A 15,893-nucleotide genomic window follows, 5' to 3' on the forward strand; every position below is an offset into this window, starting at 1 on the left:
ATTTTGGTTAAAACTACAATGGCAAAAAAAAAAAAAAAAAAGTTTCAAACTAGAAATTTGTTGATGCTGTCTTTATCAATTCTACATCATAAACCCACTTTGTTTTGCACTACTGTTATCAATAGTATTCATTTCATCTGGTGCAATTTCTACGTTGTATATTTATAATCTGTACAAATGTACAGATACGTAGTTGTTTTTCTATTCTGTATACTGTACACTTTTTTTATCTCGACCCTTTCGTGCCACTGTTTGTGCTTTTCTAAATACTTGCTAGCTGTAAGGACTGAATTTCCCCACTGTGGGATCAATAAAGTCTTATCTCTTTGCTTGCAGATAATAAAAAAGAATAACAAAAATGCTAACAGCATTGTTGGTGCTCACAGGGCTTCAGGGTCTGGCAGACCTGGTCAGTCCAGTCAGGATTGATGAGAGGGTCTGTGTTGCCATTGATTGAACCTGACCGATCATGCCATAAATTCTGGTTGAGTCTGACTAATACCAGTCAACATGAAGCAGATTATTAAACTTTGTAAATTAAGATGATCATACAAATGAAGTTGTTCAGGCATAAATTGTTTGAGAAAGTTTCACCTCTCTTGCATCAAATGGCAAAAAGGGGAAACAGGAGTGAGACACAGCTGGGTTTCACCTCTGCTGCTCTGAGTAAATAAATAGATATGTGTGTGTGTCATTTTCAAGAATGACAGACTGAGCAGCTCACTGACTATTTAGAAGAATTGTTGAATTGAATACACAAATGCTGCCTATTGTAAACGGAGCACATTGTATAACATTCTTGGAGGGTTGGTTCACTAAAGTTACAAAAAAGGGTTTTATTTGTTCAGGGATTGATTGAGATCGTAGTCTGAAATTTCCACAATGCAATTGAGCACTGAAAAATCACATTTCAAAAATTCAACAGCAACATAGTTCTGCTATCAGTGGCTCAGTTTCTGTCACCACTGCTGGAACTTTCTACTGACGCAATGAAAACTATTCACAGTGTGTTCTCTGGATTATCCAGAAATCTCAAACCCTGGGCGGATAAAAGCGGCCCTATCTGCATACCAGCTCTTGGAATATGGGTGAAAACTTTTTTTTGACCCTTCAAAATAAGGCCAGCAAGCATACAACCACGAATTATTAAAACAACATAACTGACAATATTGTATTTATTTATTTCAAAACAAAACTGGCAAGAGTTACACAACTTTGCATTTAAATTCCTCTGACAAATTTGGCTCTTATTCCACCTGAACAAATAAACACAGCAATATAAAGCTCTTTCTTTCATACAAGGACATAATTCATTATGACCAGTTCAGACCACCTGACACAAATAAAAACAACATGCATTACAGCAAGATTACAGTAGTCAAAAAAAAAGAGTCATCATACAAAAATATCTTAACATGCTTTGCTCGATAATGTCTTGTTCAGTTGCTGTGCTGGAGTGCACCTAAATGCGTTCTACACTATTAAAGTCAGCAGTTTTAACTCATATTTTACAGTAAATATGGCACAAATACTTAAGAAGTCAGTCGCTAATCTTCTGGCCAAAGCAGCAGTAGGTTTGTGTTCACATGCTCGTCTGCTGCTGTCATGTCATTTACACTGTGCACCAGTTATATAAGTGGGCAGTCGATTTCCATTGGTAACAGTTTTCAACAAAGAATCTGGTGTTGAAATATTGTGGACAAATGTATAAAATTTCCTTGTGACAGCTTATTTTTAACATCTTCTAGTGGAGATATCACGATATTGTGCATCCAGTTGAAATACTCAGGTGAGGACCACAAGGTGACGATTGACCACAACTAACCACTGGTTAGTAGAATAATGACCCTGTAAAGGTGGCTGAGGTCGCTGTGGTGTCCTGAGTGAGTCTGGTTCAGTCGTGTCCTTTAGGGTTGAAACGCTGCTACATTGCTCTTTGAACTATGCTCCTTAAGGCCAGACTGAAAGCTTGAGTCCAGACCGTGAGCTGCAGGGACCATAAGGTGCGACAGCATTTAAATCAGATGTTACACAAAATTACCAAAACACGTTGTGGAAAAAGACTTCTGGAGCTACGTCGGCGCAAACACTGCTACAAACATGAGTCATCCTGAATGCCAATTAGCAGCATGTGCCCACTATATGTCTATATTCTGAGCACATGTGTCACGTCTGCTGATGAGTCAGCCGTTTTTTTCATCTCTGCAGTTTGTCGCTTTTCTGATCTAATTCTGTTCTAATTTCTCCATTCAATTATTTTGCTGTTTTTAGGATCAATGCACCGAAAATGATAGTTTTGTCTCTGTGGAGGTCTCTATATTTTTCATTATGCTTTAAGAACTAAATATCAAAGTGCTACTGACTACTTCATGCCCTTTTTCATTAGGTGTTTACATTTACATTGTAAAGCCAGTGCCTGATGAATAAATAAAGTATGTGGAAGACCAGAGAAAAAAGTGAGCGTACACACCGACCCAATCATCATTCATTCGATAAGTTGACCCTCTGTGCACATGTGCATTCAATTGTTCACAATTATTAACTTTGTTGATCTTACAGCTCAGTAGAATCATGGTTAAAATGTCTCCAAAGCAGCTCCCCATGTTTTAACCCTCTGTGCAACACTCAGCTTTGCTATTACTTTCAGAATCTTAATTTCTCTCCGCCCCCGTAAGAAGAAAAATGTGGTCAGCTACAGTAAACAGCTGTGAACTAGTATGTATGTATGTGGCAACGGGGAGAATCCACCACACCACATGCAAAGTGTCAAGTGTGTAACCCCAATAAGACTTTTCACTGGAGTTAGCCACCAGCGGGTTACTTGGTGACTGAAGGTTTGTTCAGTGGCCCCGTGGACCTTCCACCAAATGCTACATAAGGTCAGGCAGCTGAGTAGGCAGCCTCATCAGAGTCTGGATCCCTGGTGCTGTCCTCGCTGAGAGGCGAGCGGCAGCTCAGGTCTGCGATCCCAGACTCCTGGTCACTGCCGTTGGAGAGGCTGGTTTCAGACGACTGGTTCAAGTCCTTGGATATGAGGATCAGGCTGCTGTCAGGCGTTTTGGGCTGACAGGGGCTGCTGGTGATGAAGCCCCCGGTGTAGTCCTGAGGGGTGTTGGCCAGGCCAAGGTCATTACCATGAGCCCACGCTGTGGGGCTCTTATCAAAGATGGCTGCTTTCTGGTTAACACTCCTCCACCCCTGCTCCTGCTCCAGTTGGGCAATTTTCTATTGATAACGTAATGCAAAAGTCATTTTTCTATAATCAGGAAAAACATCACAGTAGATTTTCTTTTCTCACGAGAAATGACAGACAGTATGACTTCTGTTCTACCTGTTTGTGTGAAGCCAGCTGCTCCTCCAGCTGCTGTGTCTCCTCTTGGATGGTGCTCAGATAATCCTCCACAGACTGTCGAGGATGCATCCCTCGGTCAAAACGGTTGTACAGCCCTCTCCAAAACCTATACGATGGAGGACATTTCCAAATCTAAAATCAACATATCACCAACTCTTGCTCCTTCCTCTGTTTAATTTACCATTTATATGGATTTATCAAAGAACAGTCTAATAGCTTTCAATACATGTGAATGCACAGCCTTTAAACGCATGTTGTATGTGCTGTTACTGTTTGTGACTACACACTTAAAGCAGTAGGGGGCGGTAGATGGCCGGAGGAGCCCCTGTGTCTGGCTGTGGTCCGGTCGGTACAGAGGGTTGATGTAGTCTGCCTGGTTTGTCCACAGATAACTCCACAGAGAGTGAGTCCTCTCACGCAACCTGTATGAGTGAAGGACACAAAGACAAGGACAGACAAGATAAAACCATGATTGATGGGCTTCTGATAACAGACATGTCTTTGTTTTGTTTTGTTTTGTTTCTAGCATGGAGATATCTCTATTTGCATGGCTGTAGCGGTGGCTCTGACCAGATGTCTGTGCTGTGAAAAGGCAGAGAAACTGATGGAGGCTGGAGGCGTAAATCTCACCCCAGCTCCATTCTCTCCCGCTCGTTGTTGCCAATGAAGTTGCCATACTGGCAGGAGTAGATGTGGCTGTGAATGGTGATGAGGAACCTCTCGTTGAACTCAAAGGCACAGGGGAACTGCTCCATGAGCTGCCACACGCACTCCAGAAACTGATCGATGATGGGCGACACCTCTTTAGGGTCTCCCACCTGGTGGTTGCATCTGCAGGAGAGGTGAGGACAGTTAGAGCCAAACGCAACATTTCATTAACAGATACTGTGTTTTAGAGTCAAACCTGTGAGAGAACTTGTGTCCAAAGGAGACCCAGTCTTTCTCTATGAGAACCTGAGGGCAGAAAAAACGAGCTCAAAACATTTCAGTGTGTCGAGATTAGAGGTTCAGACATGGTGTACAGTTAAACCCTGCAGAATGACTGAACCCCTTCACCCTCCATGTGGGGGCACTTTCCTCTGACTTTAGGGGCAATTCCCAATTCCTATTTATATGTATTTTCCACGGTGGCTCTTGCTGGATTCCAAGTTAGCCTGCACAAATCCTTCTGGTCAAAGAAACAAGCCTCAAGAGCCCAGTAAAGACTACTATCAGTCAGAGTGTAACTGGATCTATGAAGATGATACAGAGTGTACCAGTGGGGTATGTGACAGAAAACAGTAAGTTAAACAGGAAAAGGTTCAGTATCTACCATGAGTCCTCTGAGGGTCCTGTAGTAAGGATCCAGCAGCACGCAGGCCACTGAACACACCTGGGAAGTGCGGTCCCACCCGTCTGAACAGTGGACCAGGACACTGACACCCTCCTCTGCAACAGCCTGACCCACACACACACACACACACACACACACACACACACACACACACACACACACACACACACACACACACACACACACACACACACACACACACACACACACACACACACACACACACAGTGTGTGTTGCAAATATCGTGTTGCATTTACATGATGTAAAACAGACTTTAAAAAATTAAGTGAAAAAAAAAGATGTTATTTAGACCTCAAGGATACACACAGTGTGTTCTGGTGGGAAACACTGAATGCAAACAGAAGTTTGCTCCAAAGGGCACCTTTAAGTACTCAGGTACACCACCTCACCTTAGACCTGCTGAAGGACCGCAGGCGACTCACAAGGTTAGGTAGAGCCTGAGAGCAACCACTGTCTAAGGAGCACAATGGAACAACTAAAGGTCCTGTATTTTTACATCAAACACGACACAGCCAGAGGGAAGTGATCGCAATAAGTCATCTTGAAGGCTAAGTTTGTTGTGCTGTTGAATTCTTGTGTAATAGACATTTATTTCTATTATTTTGTCCACCTCATTGATCTCTGTGAAGGTAGCCAAAGGGGTTTATTGCAGGACCGATGCATCAGACTGCATTAGGTTTTGCTAGGTTTAGCTCATAATCAGTGTACAGACAGACAATAACTGTATCACACACAGAGGATACAGCACACACATGCGCGCACACACACACACACACACACACACACACACACACACACACACACACACACACACACACACACACACACACACACACACACACACACACACACACACACACACACACACACACACACACACAAGCTAATATTGAGTGCAGTGGTGAGGCAGACAGCAGGGATTAACCGCCAGACTGACCTTAGCGATGAAGATGCCTGCATCCAAAACTGCTTTGATGTGTTTCAGCCAGCCTGAGTTCTCCAGGCCTTCCAGGAAGTCGGACATGGAGGGGGAACGCAGCTCACACACTGTAAGCACAACACAGCTGTCTCACCGGCAGGAAGCATGGAACATACCTGATGGCTGGACGTTATTAAACCTCACATTCACTTTCACCACAAACATCCACGACAATGTCGGGAATCTGCATGGCATGAGGAGATATGGGTCACACCGGATTTATTTTTTATTTTTTATTTTTTTCAAAACTGTCTTTCTTCGGCGTCTCATGTGATGCTTCATGTGGAGCCCTGTCAATGTTTCATTGTGACTGGCAGCGTGGCTCTAGGGACGGCACTGTCGGTCTGTCCAACGCTTTGTTCCAGACAGAAATAGCTCCACAACCAATTGATGGATTGCCATGAAATCTTGAACAGGCATTCATGGATCCCAGACGATGAATCCCACTGACTTTGGTGATCACCTGACTTTTACTCGAGGACCACCACGAGATTCATTTGTGGTTTTAAGTGGAATGCCTCTGTACCCACTTAATGGATTGCTATATTTGGCGCATAAAATTCATCGAGAGGGAGACATCTGTGTTACCATGATGATGAATTTAGTCACTGTAGCACCACCAATAGGTCAAGATATTTGACTCATCACTTTCACCAAATGCTTGCAAAACTAAAAACATTCCCATCAGCCCCGGCTGTGCTATACAGCACGCTAACACACAATATTAAGATGGTGGACACTGAAAACATTACACCTGCTTAACATCAAGATGTCAGTGTGAACATGTTGGCATGCTGGAGTTAGCGTTCAGCTAAAATCAAACACTGTGTGTAAGTATAACGTCACAGAGCGGCTAGCATGGCTTGCTGCTGTGCATTCTAAAATATGAATGTCTGACACACTGACACATGCAGACGCTTCAATGCAGATCCATTTCCGTCCCATAGGGCTTCCTGCATTCCGTTTGTTTATCCTGTAAAACTGAATCCAAAATTTATTTTTCCATCTTCAGGGTTCAACATCAATATTTGCAAGTTCACTGGAGGGGCAGAGTGACACAAACCCGTTTCTCCACAGCGGGCGGGAAAATTTCCGACATTAATATTCACAATTCAAACACGCTGTTGGATGAGTGTATTAAAACATTTGCTCGCTCCTCACTCATTAAAAAAGTGTTGAGAGAGCACCAGCGTGCTGACCTGTAAGAGCACGCTGTGGCCACCGATAGAAGAGCAAGCAGGCGAATGGGTTCAGTCAACCTTTTGAAACACCGTCGAGCAGACTTCCACTTAGAAGAAATATCTGCGCTAATGCTGCCTGAAGTAAGTGTGCAATCAGGTAGAACGAGTCAGGCAGAGCTCTGACAGGAAGGCGCTGTCTCCAACATTTAAAGACTTCCTTTGTGCTGCCAAGGGGCAAAGAGTTATCACAACTAAGAACAGCTATAACTTTTCAGACTTGAAATCACATCATTCTCACGCCCTCGGTCTCTCTTTAGGGGATAAGGTCCCGGATCGTCCACCCCGGGAAACCAAAATAGCTCAGAAATAAAATCCAGATGGATTCAAAGTCTTCCTAGGAGCACCCCTGCACAATACCCAGAAATTATCCTGTGGGCTCATTTGAGGCCTGATTGCAGCACAGTCCAGTCTGCATGAGTGCATATGAAAGCCACAGGGGTAGCATGGGGTCCCGCTCGGCTTTAGTAATGTGAAGAAGCAGCGAACTTTAAACAGACAATGCCAGAAAATATACATTTCATTGCCCAAACAGTGATGTGGAGAAACATTTGTGACAGTGATGAATGCATGCTGTTTGTGCAGCAATTAACTCATAAAAAAGTCAGTGATGAATCATTTCAGGACAACATGATAATTACCTTCGAGCATTTTTTGCTGGCTGTTTCTCATGACATGGATGTTCTCGATGCCAATGAACTGGAATTTAATGTTGGAGTAGTTGTCTTCGTTTTCGTAGCCTTTTCCCGCAGCTCGGTTTGCGATGGCATTCAGCTACAAGGACATTTGCTTAGTAGTCAGAAAATAAATCAAGAGCAAATAACTAAAAACGCATGAATTTACGCAAACGTTTCTTACATAATATTGATCAGGGTTCAACAAGCACAGGGCCAGGATGTTTTTAAGGCTGTGAGTACATCCAGCTGGCAAAATGCAGGATGGAAAATAAAGCCCACCTGAACATACAGGAGAGTACTGCAACGCTTGTATTTACGCTGGCCATTCCTCAGGCACAAGGGGGCTCACCTTAGGCCTTGTGTCCACCACATACATGAAGTCGCTGCGGGGATTGGACCTCAAGATGGCCTCCAGCATCTGTTCATCCTCCAGGCAGCGGGCGCTGAAACCTGACAGGGGCTGGCTGCTACGGCAGATGGCAGCCTGGGAGGAGGCAAGAGGCACTCAGGCTTCATGTAGGGACCTTTACTTGTCCTGACAGTTGATTTTAAGGGAGTTACTACTTTGGATGACATTTAGAACCCAAAACAAAAAGACAAATATGTGAGAATCAGGGTACGTGCAAATTCACAGTCGTTTTTTTCTTTCCTTGCATGTTCAATTAAAATTAATTAACCACACAATTTTTCATGTGTTCTTTTATAGGCACAAGGGAAAGGGCCAGAGACCATTGGGCGATTCTCCCCTCTGGCTCATGAACCAGAGCGCAGCCCCTTTGTACGATCTGAGCTCCACACTGGACCCTCAACCCTGGGAAGCTGACCTCGCACACATAAAGCACTCCCAACTGTCCACTCAAGGATTAATAGAACAGATTATGAATGTTCAGGCTTGCTCCTGATGCAGATATAGAAAGTGGCTATAATTCATGATTTGACTTAATGACAGAATGGACATCTCCTCAGGGGACCTTTTTTTGAACTTGACAAAGTGTCTGTTTGTCTAAGAATCTCATGTGCATGGCATGAGCTCTCTATCCACTTCGTGTGTTGACAGTCTTGTACATACATTATTAGAAGAAAGCCCTGAAGCAATGTGACCAGCAGGTCAGTTTCAGCTGACCGCAATCAGAGTAAACTGCACCAGAACAAATAGAGAATTTGCTGCTACTTTGTTGCCATTAAAGCATCATCAGTTTCACTTTTTTCAGTCTGTGTCAATCTGATGTAAACTTTGTTCTTCTTCAAAACCTAAAAGTTAAAATCTGGTTTCAAATCAACTATATTTTTTGCATTTTTGCAAAAAAAATGGCCAGAATGCATCTGCATGCAGCAGCAATAACTCAACAGCAGTCACTTACTGTTTACTTTGGGGGTTTGTGACTTTGAAAAGTCACTTTCAGTCTCATGTTTTTTGTAAAACAGAAAAATATTTGGCTGCTTGAAGAGGGAGGACAGCGCTGAGGCTGAGCGACCAGCTTTAAGGAGTCATTCTGGCACCAAAAAGGGGAGCAAAATAAAGCCTGAATATCATCGTAACTTTTTACATCTTAACATATGATCTCGGTTTTTCTGCCAGTATTTTTGAGCTATGAAGCTTTCTATCAAGCTTCTTACCATCCTGTCCATCGTCTCACAGATTGGGTCTGTCAGTGTTCCTACAATCACAGAGTCTGAGAAACATCACTGTTCATGCCCCTAGAATTAATAGGAGCTGACACAGGAACACAACCACAACAGAAAATACATGCAGCCAACTCACATGATTTTCTTTGGAGTAGTACGACAGAGTAGGAAATCTGCCCCGGCTTCTGAACTTGGAGCTCCCCACTATGACCGGAGGTGTGGCGGACTCGGGGACAAACAGGTCAGCGGGGTAAGTGTCACTCACCTTTGAAAATAACATAACAGAGGTCTAAGCCACTGCCATGTCCATATTAGGATGAAATAGTGCAAATGGTCATAGATGTCGGCTCGCTGACCTTGTAGTGTTGGTTGACAGGGGAGACTTTCCACAGGGAGTTTGGAAGTCCCATTCTGCTGTAATCAGCCTTGAGGTCCAAGAAGTCCCATTCCTGACGTCTCTCCTCCTCGTCAATGTTAGGCTTATAGGAGAAGCAATACAGCTCCTCGTAACTCTCTGCAAGGCACAACACTGGCTCACCAATAAAGGCTGATGGGCAAAACCTCAAATTTGTATGAGTTAGACAGACCAAAGTGTTGCAAGAGCAGAGGGAAGGAAAACTAGAGGAACAAGACTGGATTTTGAGGTTGGCACTGACACAAATAATTAGGAGAAAACACAGAAATTGTTGCTGTAAAAAGCTTCTGGTCTGGCCACATCTGAGCAATGACATCACCAAACTGACGCTTAGTTGACTCGATTAGACCGTTTACCTGGCTGGGACAGACGCTGCAGGGACAGGTGAACATCATGGCACTCCCGCTCTCGAGGTATGACAAAGTGAAGAACCTGGAAGTTCTTGCAGTGAATGATTAGAGGACACCCTGAGGCTGTGGCAGACTGTTTCTCCACACTGCACACCAAACTGTGAAGCACCTGGTACGATAGATTAGAGACAAATACACACCGTTTATTGCACGTTTTCCACTGAAAACACACTGCACAGCATGATGCACGGCTGCACGTGTGTGTGACGTCTCCAGCACATGAGCCACATTGTGCATTTGAGGCCTTCTGACCAGGAAACCTTCCAAAACATTTCCTGATTTTTACTGTTTGTCCAAACTGGTTTATTTGTGGTGCTTCAGTGCAGTGAGCTGTTGCCTACCCATGTTTCATTGCGCACTCCAGCCTCGTTCTCCACAAAGATGGTGTGTGTGGCTGTCAGGTAAAGGGTGCCCACCCTTCTTCTTCTGGGGGAGACTCTGTCAAGCAGCCTGACATTCTCCACCTGGAGAAGGAAGAAGAAAAACATCAAACGTCCTCATCCTCAGCTCCTCATACGGCAGCTGGATCACAGCTGTATTCGTATGTCACTGACAGACAAACACACCCTGTCTGACAGATGTGGCTGATAGTAGCAGGACTCTGGCTGCCTACGTGGCCGACACGGCACACGCCCTTTAATGAAGCCTGAATGTTTCTAGGCTAATGATTTGAATTAAAACTCCGCAGTCCTCGCCAGCGGACATGACTGGTGTACTGAAATGTCACTGCGGGCTCAGTGCGGAAATTGTGGCTAATCACTGCAATGAGATCCGCGGTTACCTTTGGCAGTCGGATGTGCTCCATCAGCAGCTGACAGACGAGCCGCAGCGTCCTGCGATCACGCAGCCTGACACAATACACCTACCAACAGTACAACATGTGAGCCGCAAGGTACAATAGGCAGGTTAGCTTAAATAGTTCAGTTAATCAGTCGCGCGCAGGTAAATCCGGCCATAACATCGCTGTTGCTGTCTTCATCCGAGCCGCGCCGCTGGGTCCTAACGCCCACCTGGTTAAAGGTTAGCATTAGCTGCATTAGCAGAAATGTTAGCATTGAGGCTGCCGCCAACCACAGCTATTTAAGTATTCACAAAAAGTTAGTAAGTGACATTCACTTACCTCCAGTCATTTAAGAGGAAAATAATAATATTGGTTAATAAAATGGTTTATCAATAAATAAAATTGAAGAGCTAGGCTAATGATGGTGAGAGTAGCATTGTTCAGAAAAAAGTGTTTTAACACAGTGGAATGTAGCTTTAGTGACTCTCAGTACAAAGACTCTTTCCAGCTGTCACATTAAGAGACAGTTTACACCTGTGATGCCAGGTGTATCCAATGAGCTGTCTGGTACCAACAGACCCTTAGCCATCACTCTGTCTGTTTATGTTAACATGTAAATAGAAACCTAATTTGTGATATTTTTTGTTTCTAAAATAAGTGCAAGACCTTAGAAACAAAGTTTGTGTACACCATTCTGCATTCAGCAGGCTAAAAAGAGAGAGAGACTAGATGCACAAAACTGCCCACACAGCTGCATGGGTGTTGTCAGGTATTCAGACTGCTTAGACCAGCTGAGGTTCATGCTGGGTGACACCGTTGATTAGATTAGATTAGATTCAACTTTGTTGTCATTGTTTGCTGGGAATGAGGTCATCAAAATGTTGGAATATGAATGACAATGGTGGAAGTCCTACATTAAAAGCAACATTAAACATTAAAACTACAGAGCCCCTAAAGGGACATGAAAAAAAGGAAAGAAAAAAAAGGGGGAAACAAGCAGAAAAAAAAAGTTTCTTGTCACCATGATGACGGATCAGGTGCGCTCCAGAAACTTATCATGTTAGCTCGAGCACGACATAGCATTTCCCGTATTCAGTTCATACACTGCTCCGTTAGCTGCAGCTTCTGGAGCCCAGGATGGCTGCAGGAGTGGACCTGTATGGTTTCTTAAAATCACGAAATATAAAGATCAGATGAGATACCTTAGCCTGCCAGGTAACCTGTATGCTGGAAATGCTATGTCGTGCTAATGTGATACATATCTCTAGCGCTCAAGTTAACATGATAAGTTTCTGGAGCGCACATGATCCATCGTCATAGTGACCAGAAACTTTTTTTCCTGTTTTCTTTCTTTCTTTCTTTCTTTCTTTCTTTCTTTCTTTCTTTCTTTCTTTCTTTCTTTCTTTCTTTCTTTCTTTCTTTTTCATGTCCCTTTAGGGGCTCTGTAAAACGCAAACATTACTGACCAAGGCAAAATTACAGATGCTCGCCAGCTCCATCATTTCCACTGCAGTGAAAACTTTGTTTCAGGAGGCATTTCAGTTACAATGACATCTTACTGCTAACAATCAGTAACTGAGACAAAAAGCACCGAAAGAGTTGGTGTTTTCTTGAAAAGCTTCTTCTCATAGCTCACTCTACAGAACCATTTGTAAGCTGTCAGCTGTTGTCTGAGACAGACAACTTTTTGCATTTGTGCTGTCAGCCCAGATGTTTAGGAATGTCTCACAAAGCCCTCCAGCAGACCGTTAAAAATGTTATTTGAATGCCAAATTTGTATGATACAGTATTGCACATTCTGGCACTGAGCATAAAATAGCTAGAGTTTGCATAAGTGATTGCTGCACTGTTAAACAGAGCGTGAAGGTATTTAGAGACACTCCCCAGTGCAGACAGCTGGATCCCATAAAACTTAAACTGCATGTATACACATTTTATCTGTATGTCCACTCTCAACTGTTTTAGTTTGTCGAGTTCTTCTGATCTTTTCATTGTTTCAGCAAGTCATACCGAATTCATCTTTATATTCAGCAGTGTTTCCAGTGAGCAGAGGAGCCATCTGTTGCAGGTCGGTTGACAGAAAAAAACCCCCAAAAACGATATAAGTAGTTAGTTAAACTAAGCAGAAGTGATTGACTTACTGACGCCTGGCAGCCCTGCTGCACGCCTTCTCCTACTGCGCTTCAGTCATGCGTGGGGACCCAAAAAGAGCTTGATTGTCCAGTGATTATAAAATGTAATTCAGTTCTGATATTGTCACACAAATCAGTTAACACACCACTGTTTTGGTGAGCAATCACATTATGTGCATATACTCATTAAGACAATCCAGCCTAGAGGACTGAACTGACATTTGTTCATGTTTGATGTCTGTTTTATCTCCAGTACATACAAGTGATTTGTGTAGGAGTAGTTCAAGAGTAATTGTCTCATATAAAAGGCTAAAAAAGATACGATGTGGTCACGACAGTGCAGAGGGATGCTTTGAAAACAAATATTTATTTAGGGTTGTAAACCTGTATAATCCCTCATGCATGTCTGCCATTTTCACTTTAAAACACATTTTAGTCCACTCAGCATGGAATTCATTTTTGGAGGTCAGTGTATCCCAAGGGACTTGGAGTAAATGCAGCTTGAGGTCACAATTAACCCACAGGCCAAAAACATTCTTGAACATCACAGATCACATTTAAAGGATTCTGTTACAGTATGATTGCCAAATGTGTTAAAACAAAAGATTGATGGCAGCCAATGTGCTGTATTCTGCTCTGAGACTGTACTTTATCCCACATCCAGGCACTGGCCAGAGTAGTTTCCTAAACCATGAGAAGTCATTGTATTACATTTAGATGTGACCTAGACAGAGACAGGAAATCACGTTTTGCAGAGCAGGGGGAGTCTTCAATGAAGATGAATGCATCCATACACAATACTTCACCCTCCTACCTAATAAAAAGAGTATTAAGTCAAACTAAGAACGGGTAATGTCTTCAGGCTTCAGTCTCCAGACTGTTCTTAACATGTAATATCAAGAGGCTTTGTGTCATTACATTAAATTCTAATCTAAACCGTGGCTAAAGCTGGCCTCCAAAACAAATTTCTAACCTATTTTTACACTTTGTCTTTACATTTTTCCTGTGAGCTATACTGAAATAGATGAAGCTGCTAAAGCTGATTCAGGCCTATATCTTCAGTCAGGCAGTGTCTTATCATGGAGTAATCGTGTTTATTTAGCCCTTATTTTCGTAAGAGTTCACAAAAGGGATTGGATGTCCTTGCTGGGCATTTTCCCCAAGTTATTTGTGGCCCTGTCTTTTATTTAACTTTGGTACATCCACATAAACCAGTTATATTTTTGTCTTCCTGGCCTGAAGATGGTTGTTTTTAGTCTGGAGGTCACTTTCGCTGTCTTGATTGTACTCTGAGCTGTTGTCTGCCTTATCAGTAATTGTTCACTCTAACATTTCCTGGTGACACCAGTGTTAACTGGAGCGAGCAGTCCCGGTGTCCGCAAGGCAAACACCACTCAATCTGTTGATCATAGCCACGATTATGAAGCTAGGTCACTCAGCCATTGGAGGGCAAATGCATTCAATTGGCTTTACAGAATTAGCGCATGTCAACAGTGAGACATGATGAGCCAGTGACTCCTTTCCATCCTTTCCATGGTTACAGTGACTACCTGCATGTGCAAAAACTTCCTGCTCCGTCCAAAAGCAAGTATTAGGATTATTCCAACAATGTAAATCATATGTGTAGTCTTATATTGAAGAGCTACAAAAATATGTAATATAACAGCTTCTAGATTTAGTATTATAACAAATGTCCATCAGTGAATGTGTCTGCTGTAACATGATATAAAATATCATCATTAATTAATATTTCAAGCTGCATAAGTGTACTTGATTGTTTGATTCACCAGCTTCACACTGCTACACATTGTACAACAAAAGTATTCTCAAAGACAGACGACATTTTCATAAATTCTTCTTTTTCCCCCCGTTTTTTATTCTCCTCAGTCATTTGATTGGAGACATACTGTCCTGTCAGTTTGTGTGTGTGTGTGTGTGTGTGTGTGTGTGTGTGTGTGTGTGTGTGTGTGTGTGTGTGTGTGTGTGTGTGTGTGTGTGTGTGTGTGTGTGTGTGTGTTCAGACAGCCAGTATTAAGAACAACGTCTCCAGCCTGCCCACCACTAAGTAAAGCGTTGGCTTTTCTCATCAGCATGCAAGTCAGATAATCAGACCCTGCAGCCAAGGTTTGGTGGGCGATGGGCCATGATATTTGGGCTGCTTGGCTGGATGGACAAACTGAGAGAAGGCTGGCTGGTCTGGTCTGTGGGTTGGACGGTGTTTCAAACTGCCAGCTGCCACCTTCCCACTGAGGTCTCAAGCTGGTTTGAGCTGGTCTTGGCACAAATTCCCTCCACTACAAGCTCAACCTTAGTTGGAATTCGTAGGCAGTGTTTGATGGAAAAATGTGACTTTTTTTCGCCAAGAGCTCAAACTTGTAACTGAAGTTGCTGTGGAGATGCCAGGCTGCACAGTGAGCTGTGCCATTCACTTTGTAATGTACATGGGTTCAATAGCTCAGGGAACATTGAGCAATACCTGTCTTCCATTAGTAGGACTTAAGCCCCCAGTACTGCACCCATCCACCCTTCACTGACCAATCAGCACCCATGCTTTTAGCAGCACTCCTGTGGGCTGCACTGGGTAAACACAAGTGTCTGCCTCAATGTTTGTCAACGCCAGTTGCCTAACCATTTATCAGTAGTCAGTAAGCATCTGGGCAGCTGGAATCTATTTGGTCTCAGTGTGCATTAGAAATCACTAATTCTACCACCAAGATTCCTCTCTTTCTCTTCCCTGTCCTTCCCTGATCCCAGAATGAGAGCTTATGGTGTAACACTGTCTCCACAGAGTTTAACTCCCCCAAACCTCAGGCATGGAGGTGAAAGCGCCCCCCCCCCCCATTCCCTTGGGTTTCCTCCTCCCCTCTTGCCTCCCTGCTCAAGGGACGTCACTCCCATGAATGCAGCGGGACTGGAGGCTGAGTCTAG

General features: G+C 43.4%; 1 protein-coding gene across 1 annotated transcript; it reads right to left on the reverse strand.

Annotated features, from left to right (window-relative positions):
- Positions 1–1,158: 1,158 nt before the first annotated feature.
- mtmr7a (myotubularin related protein 7a) lies at positions 1,159–11,046 on the reverse strand. The gene is made up of 14 exons (XM_070962641.1): positions 10,834–11,046; positions 10,394–10,516; positions 9,999–10,161; positions 9,584–9,741; positions 9,364–9,492; positions 7,951–8,085; positions 7,566–7,698; positions 5,645–5,754; positions 4,665–4,790; positions 4,257–4,306; positions 3,983–4,183; positions 3,640–3,774; positions 3,332–3,458; positions 1,159–3,225 (listed from the first exon to the last, which is right to left on the reverse strand). The coding sequence occupies exons 1-14, from the start codon at positions 10,855–10,857 to the stop codon at positions 2,881–2,883; spliced, it is 1,959 nt and encodes a 652-aa protein (XP_070818742.1). The 5' UTR covers positions 10,858–11,046; the 3' UTR covers positions 1,159–2,880.
- Between the last annotated feature and the right edge of the window lie 4,847 nt (positions 11,047–15,893).

This window comes from Chaetodon trifascialis, chromosome 5 (assembly GCF_039877785.1).
Source record: "Chaetodon trifascialis isolate fChaTrf1 chromosome 5, fChaTrf1.hap1, whole genome shotgun sequence".
NCBI classification, from domain to species: Eukaryota; Metazoa; Chordata; class Actinopteri; order Chaetodontiformes; family Chaetodontidae; genus Chaetodon; species Chaetodon trifascialis.

Excerpts from the sequence above, each read along its gene's own strand:
- mtmr7a (XM_070962641.1), bottom strand. The coding sequence starts at position 10,857 with ATGGAGCACATCCGACTGCCAAAG. Across the intron at positions 10,162-10,393 it reads GAGTGCGCAATGAAACATGG|GTGCTTCACAGTTTGGTGTG; the intron begins GTAGGCAACAGC and ends CTATCGTACCAG. Across the intron at positions 8,086-9,363 it reads ACTACTCCAAAGAAAATCAT|GCTGCCATCTGCCGTAGCAG; the intron begins GTGAGTTGGCTG and ends GCCTCCTCCCAG.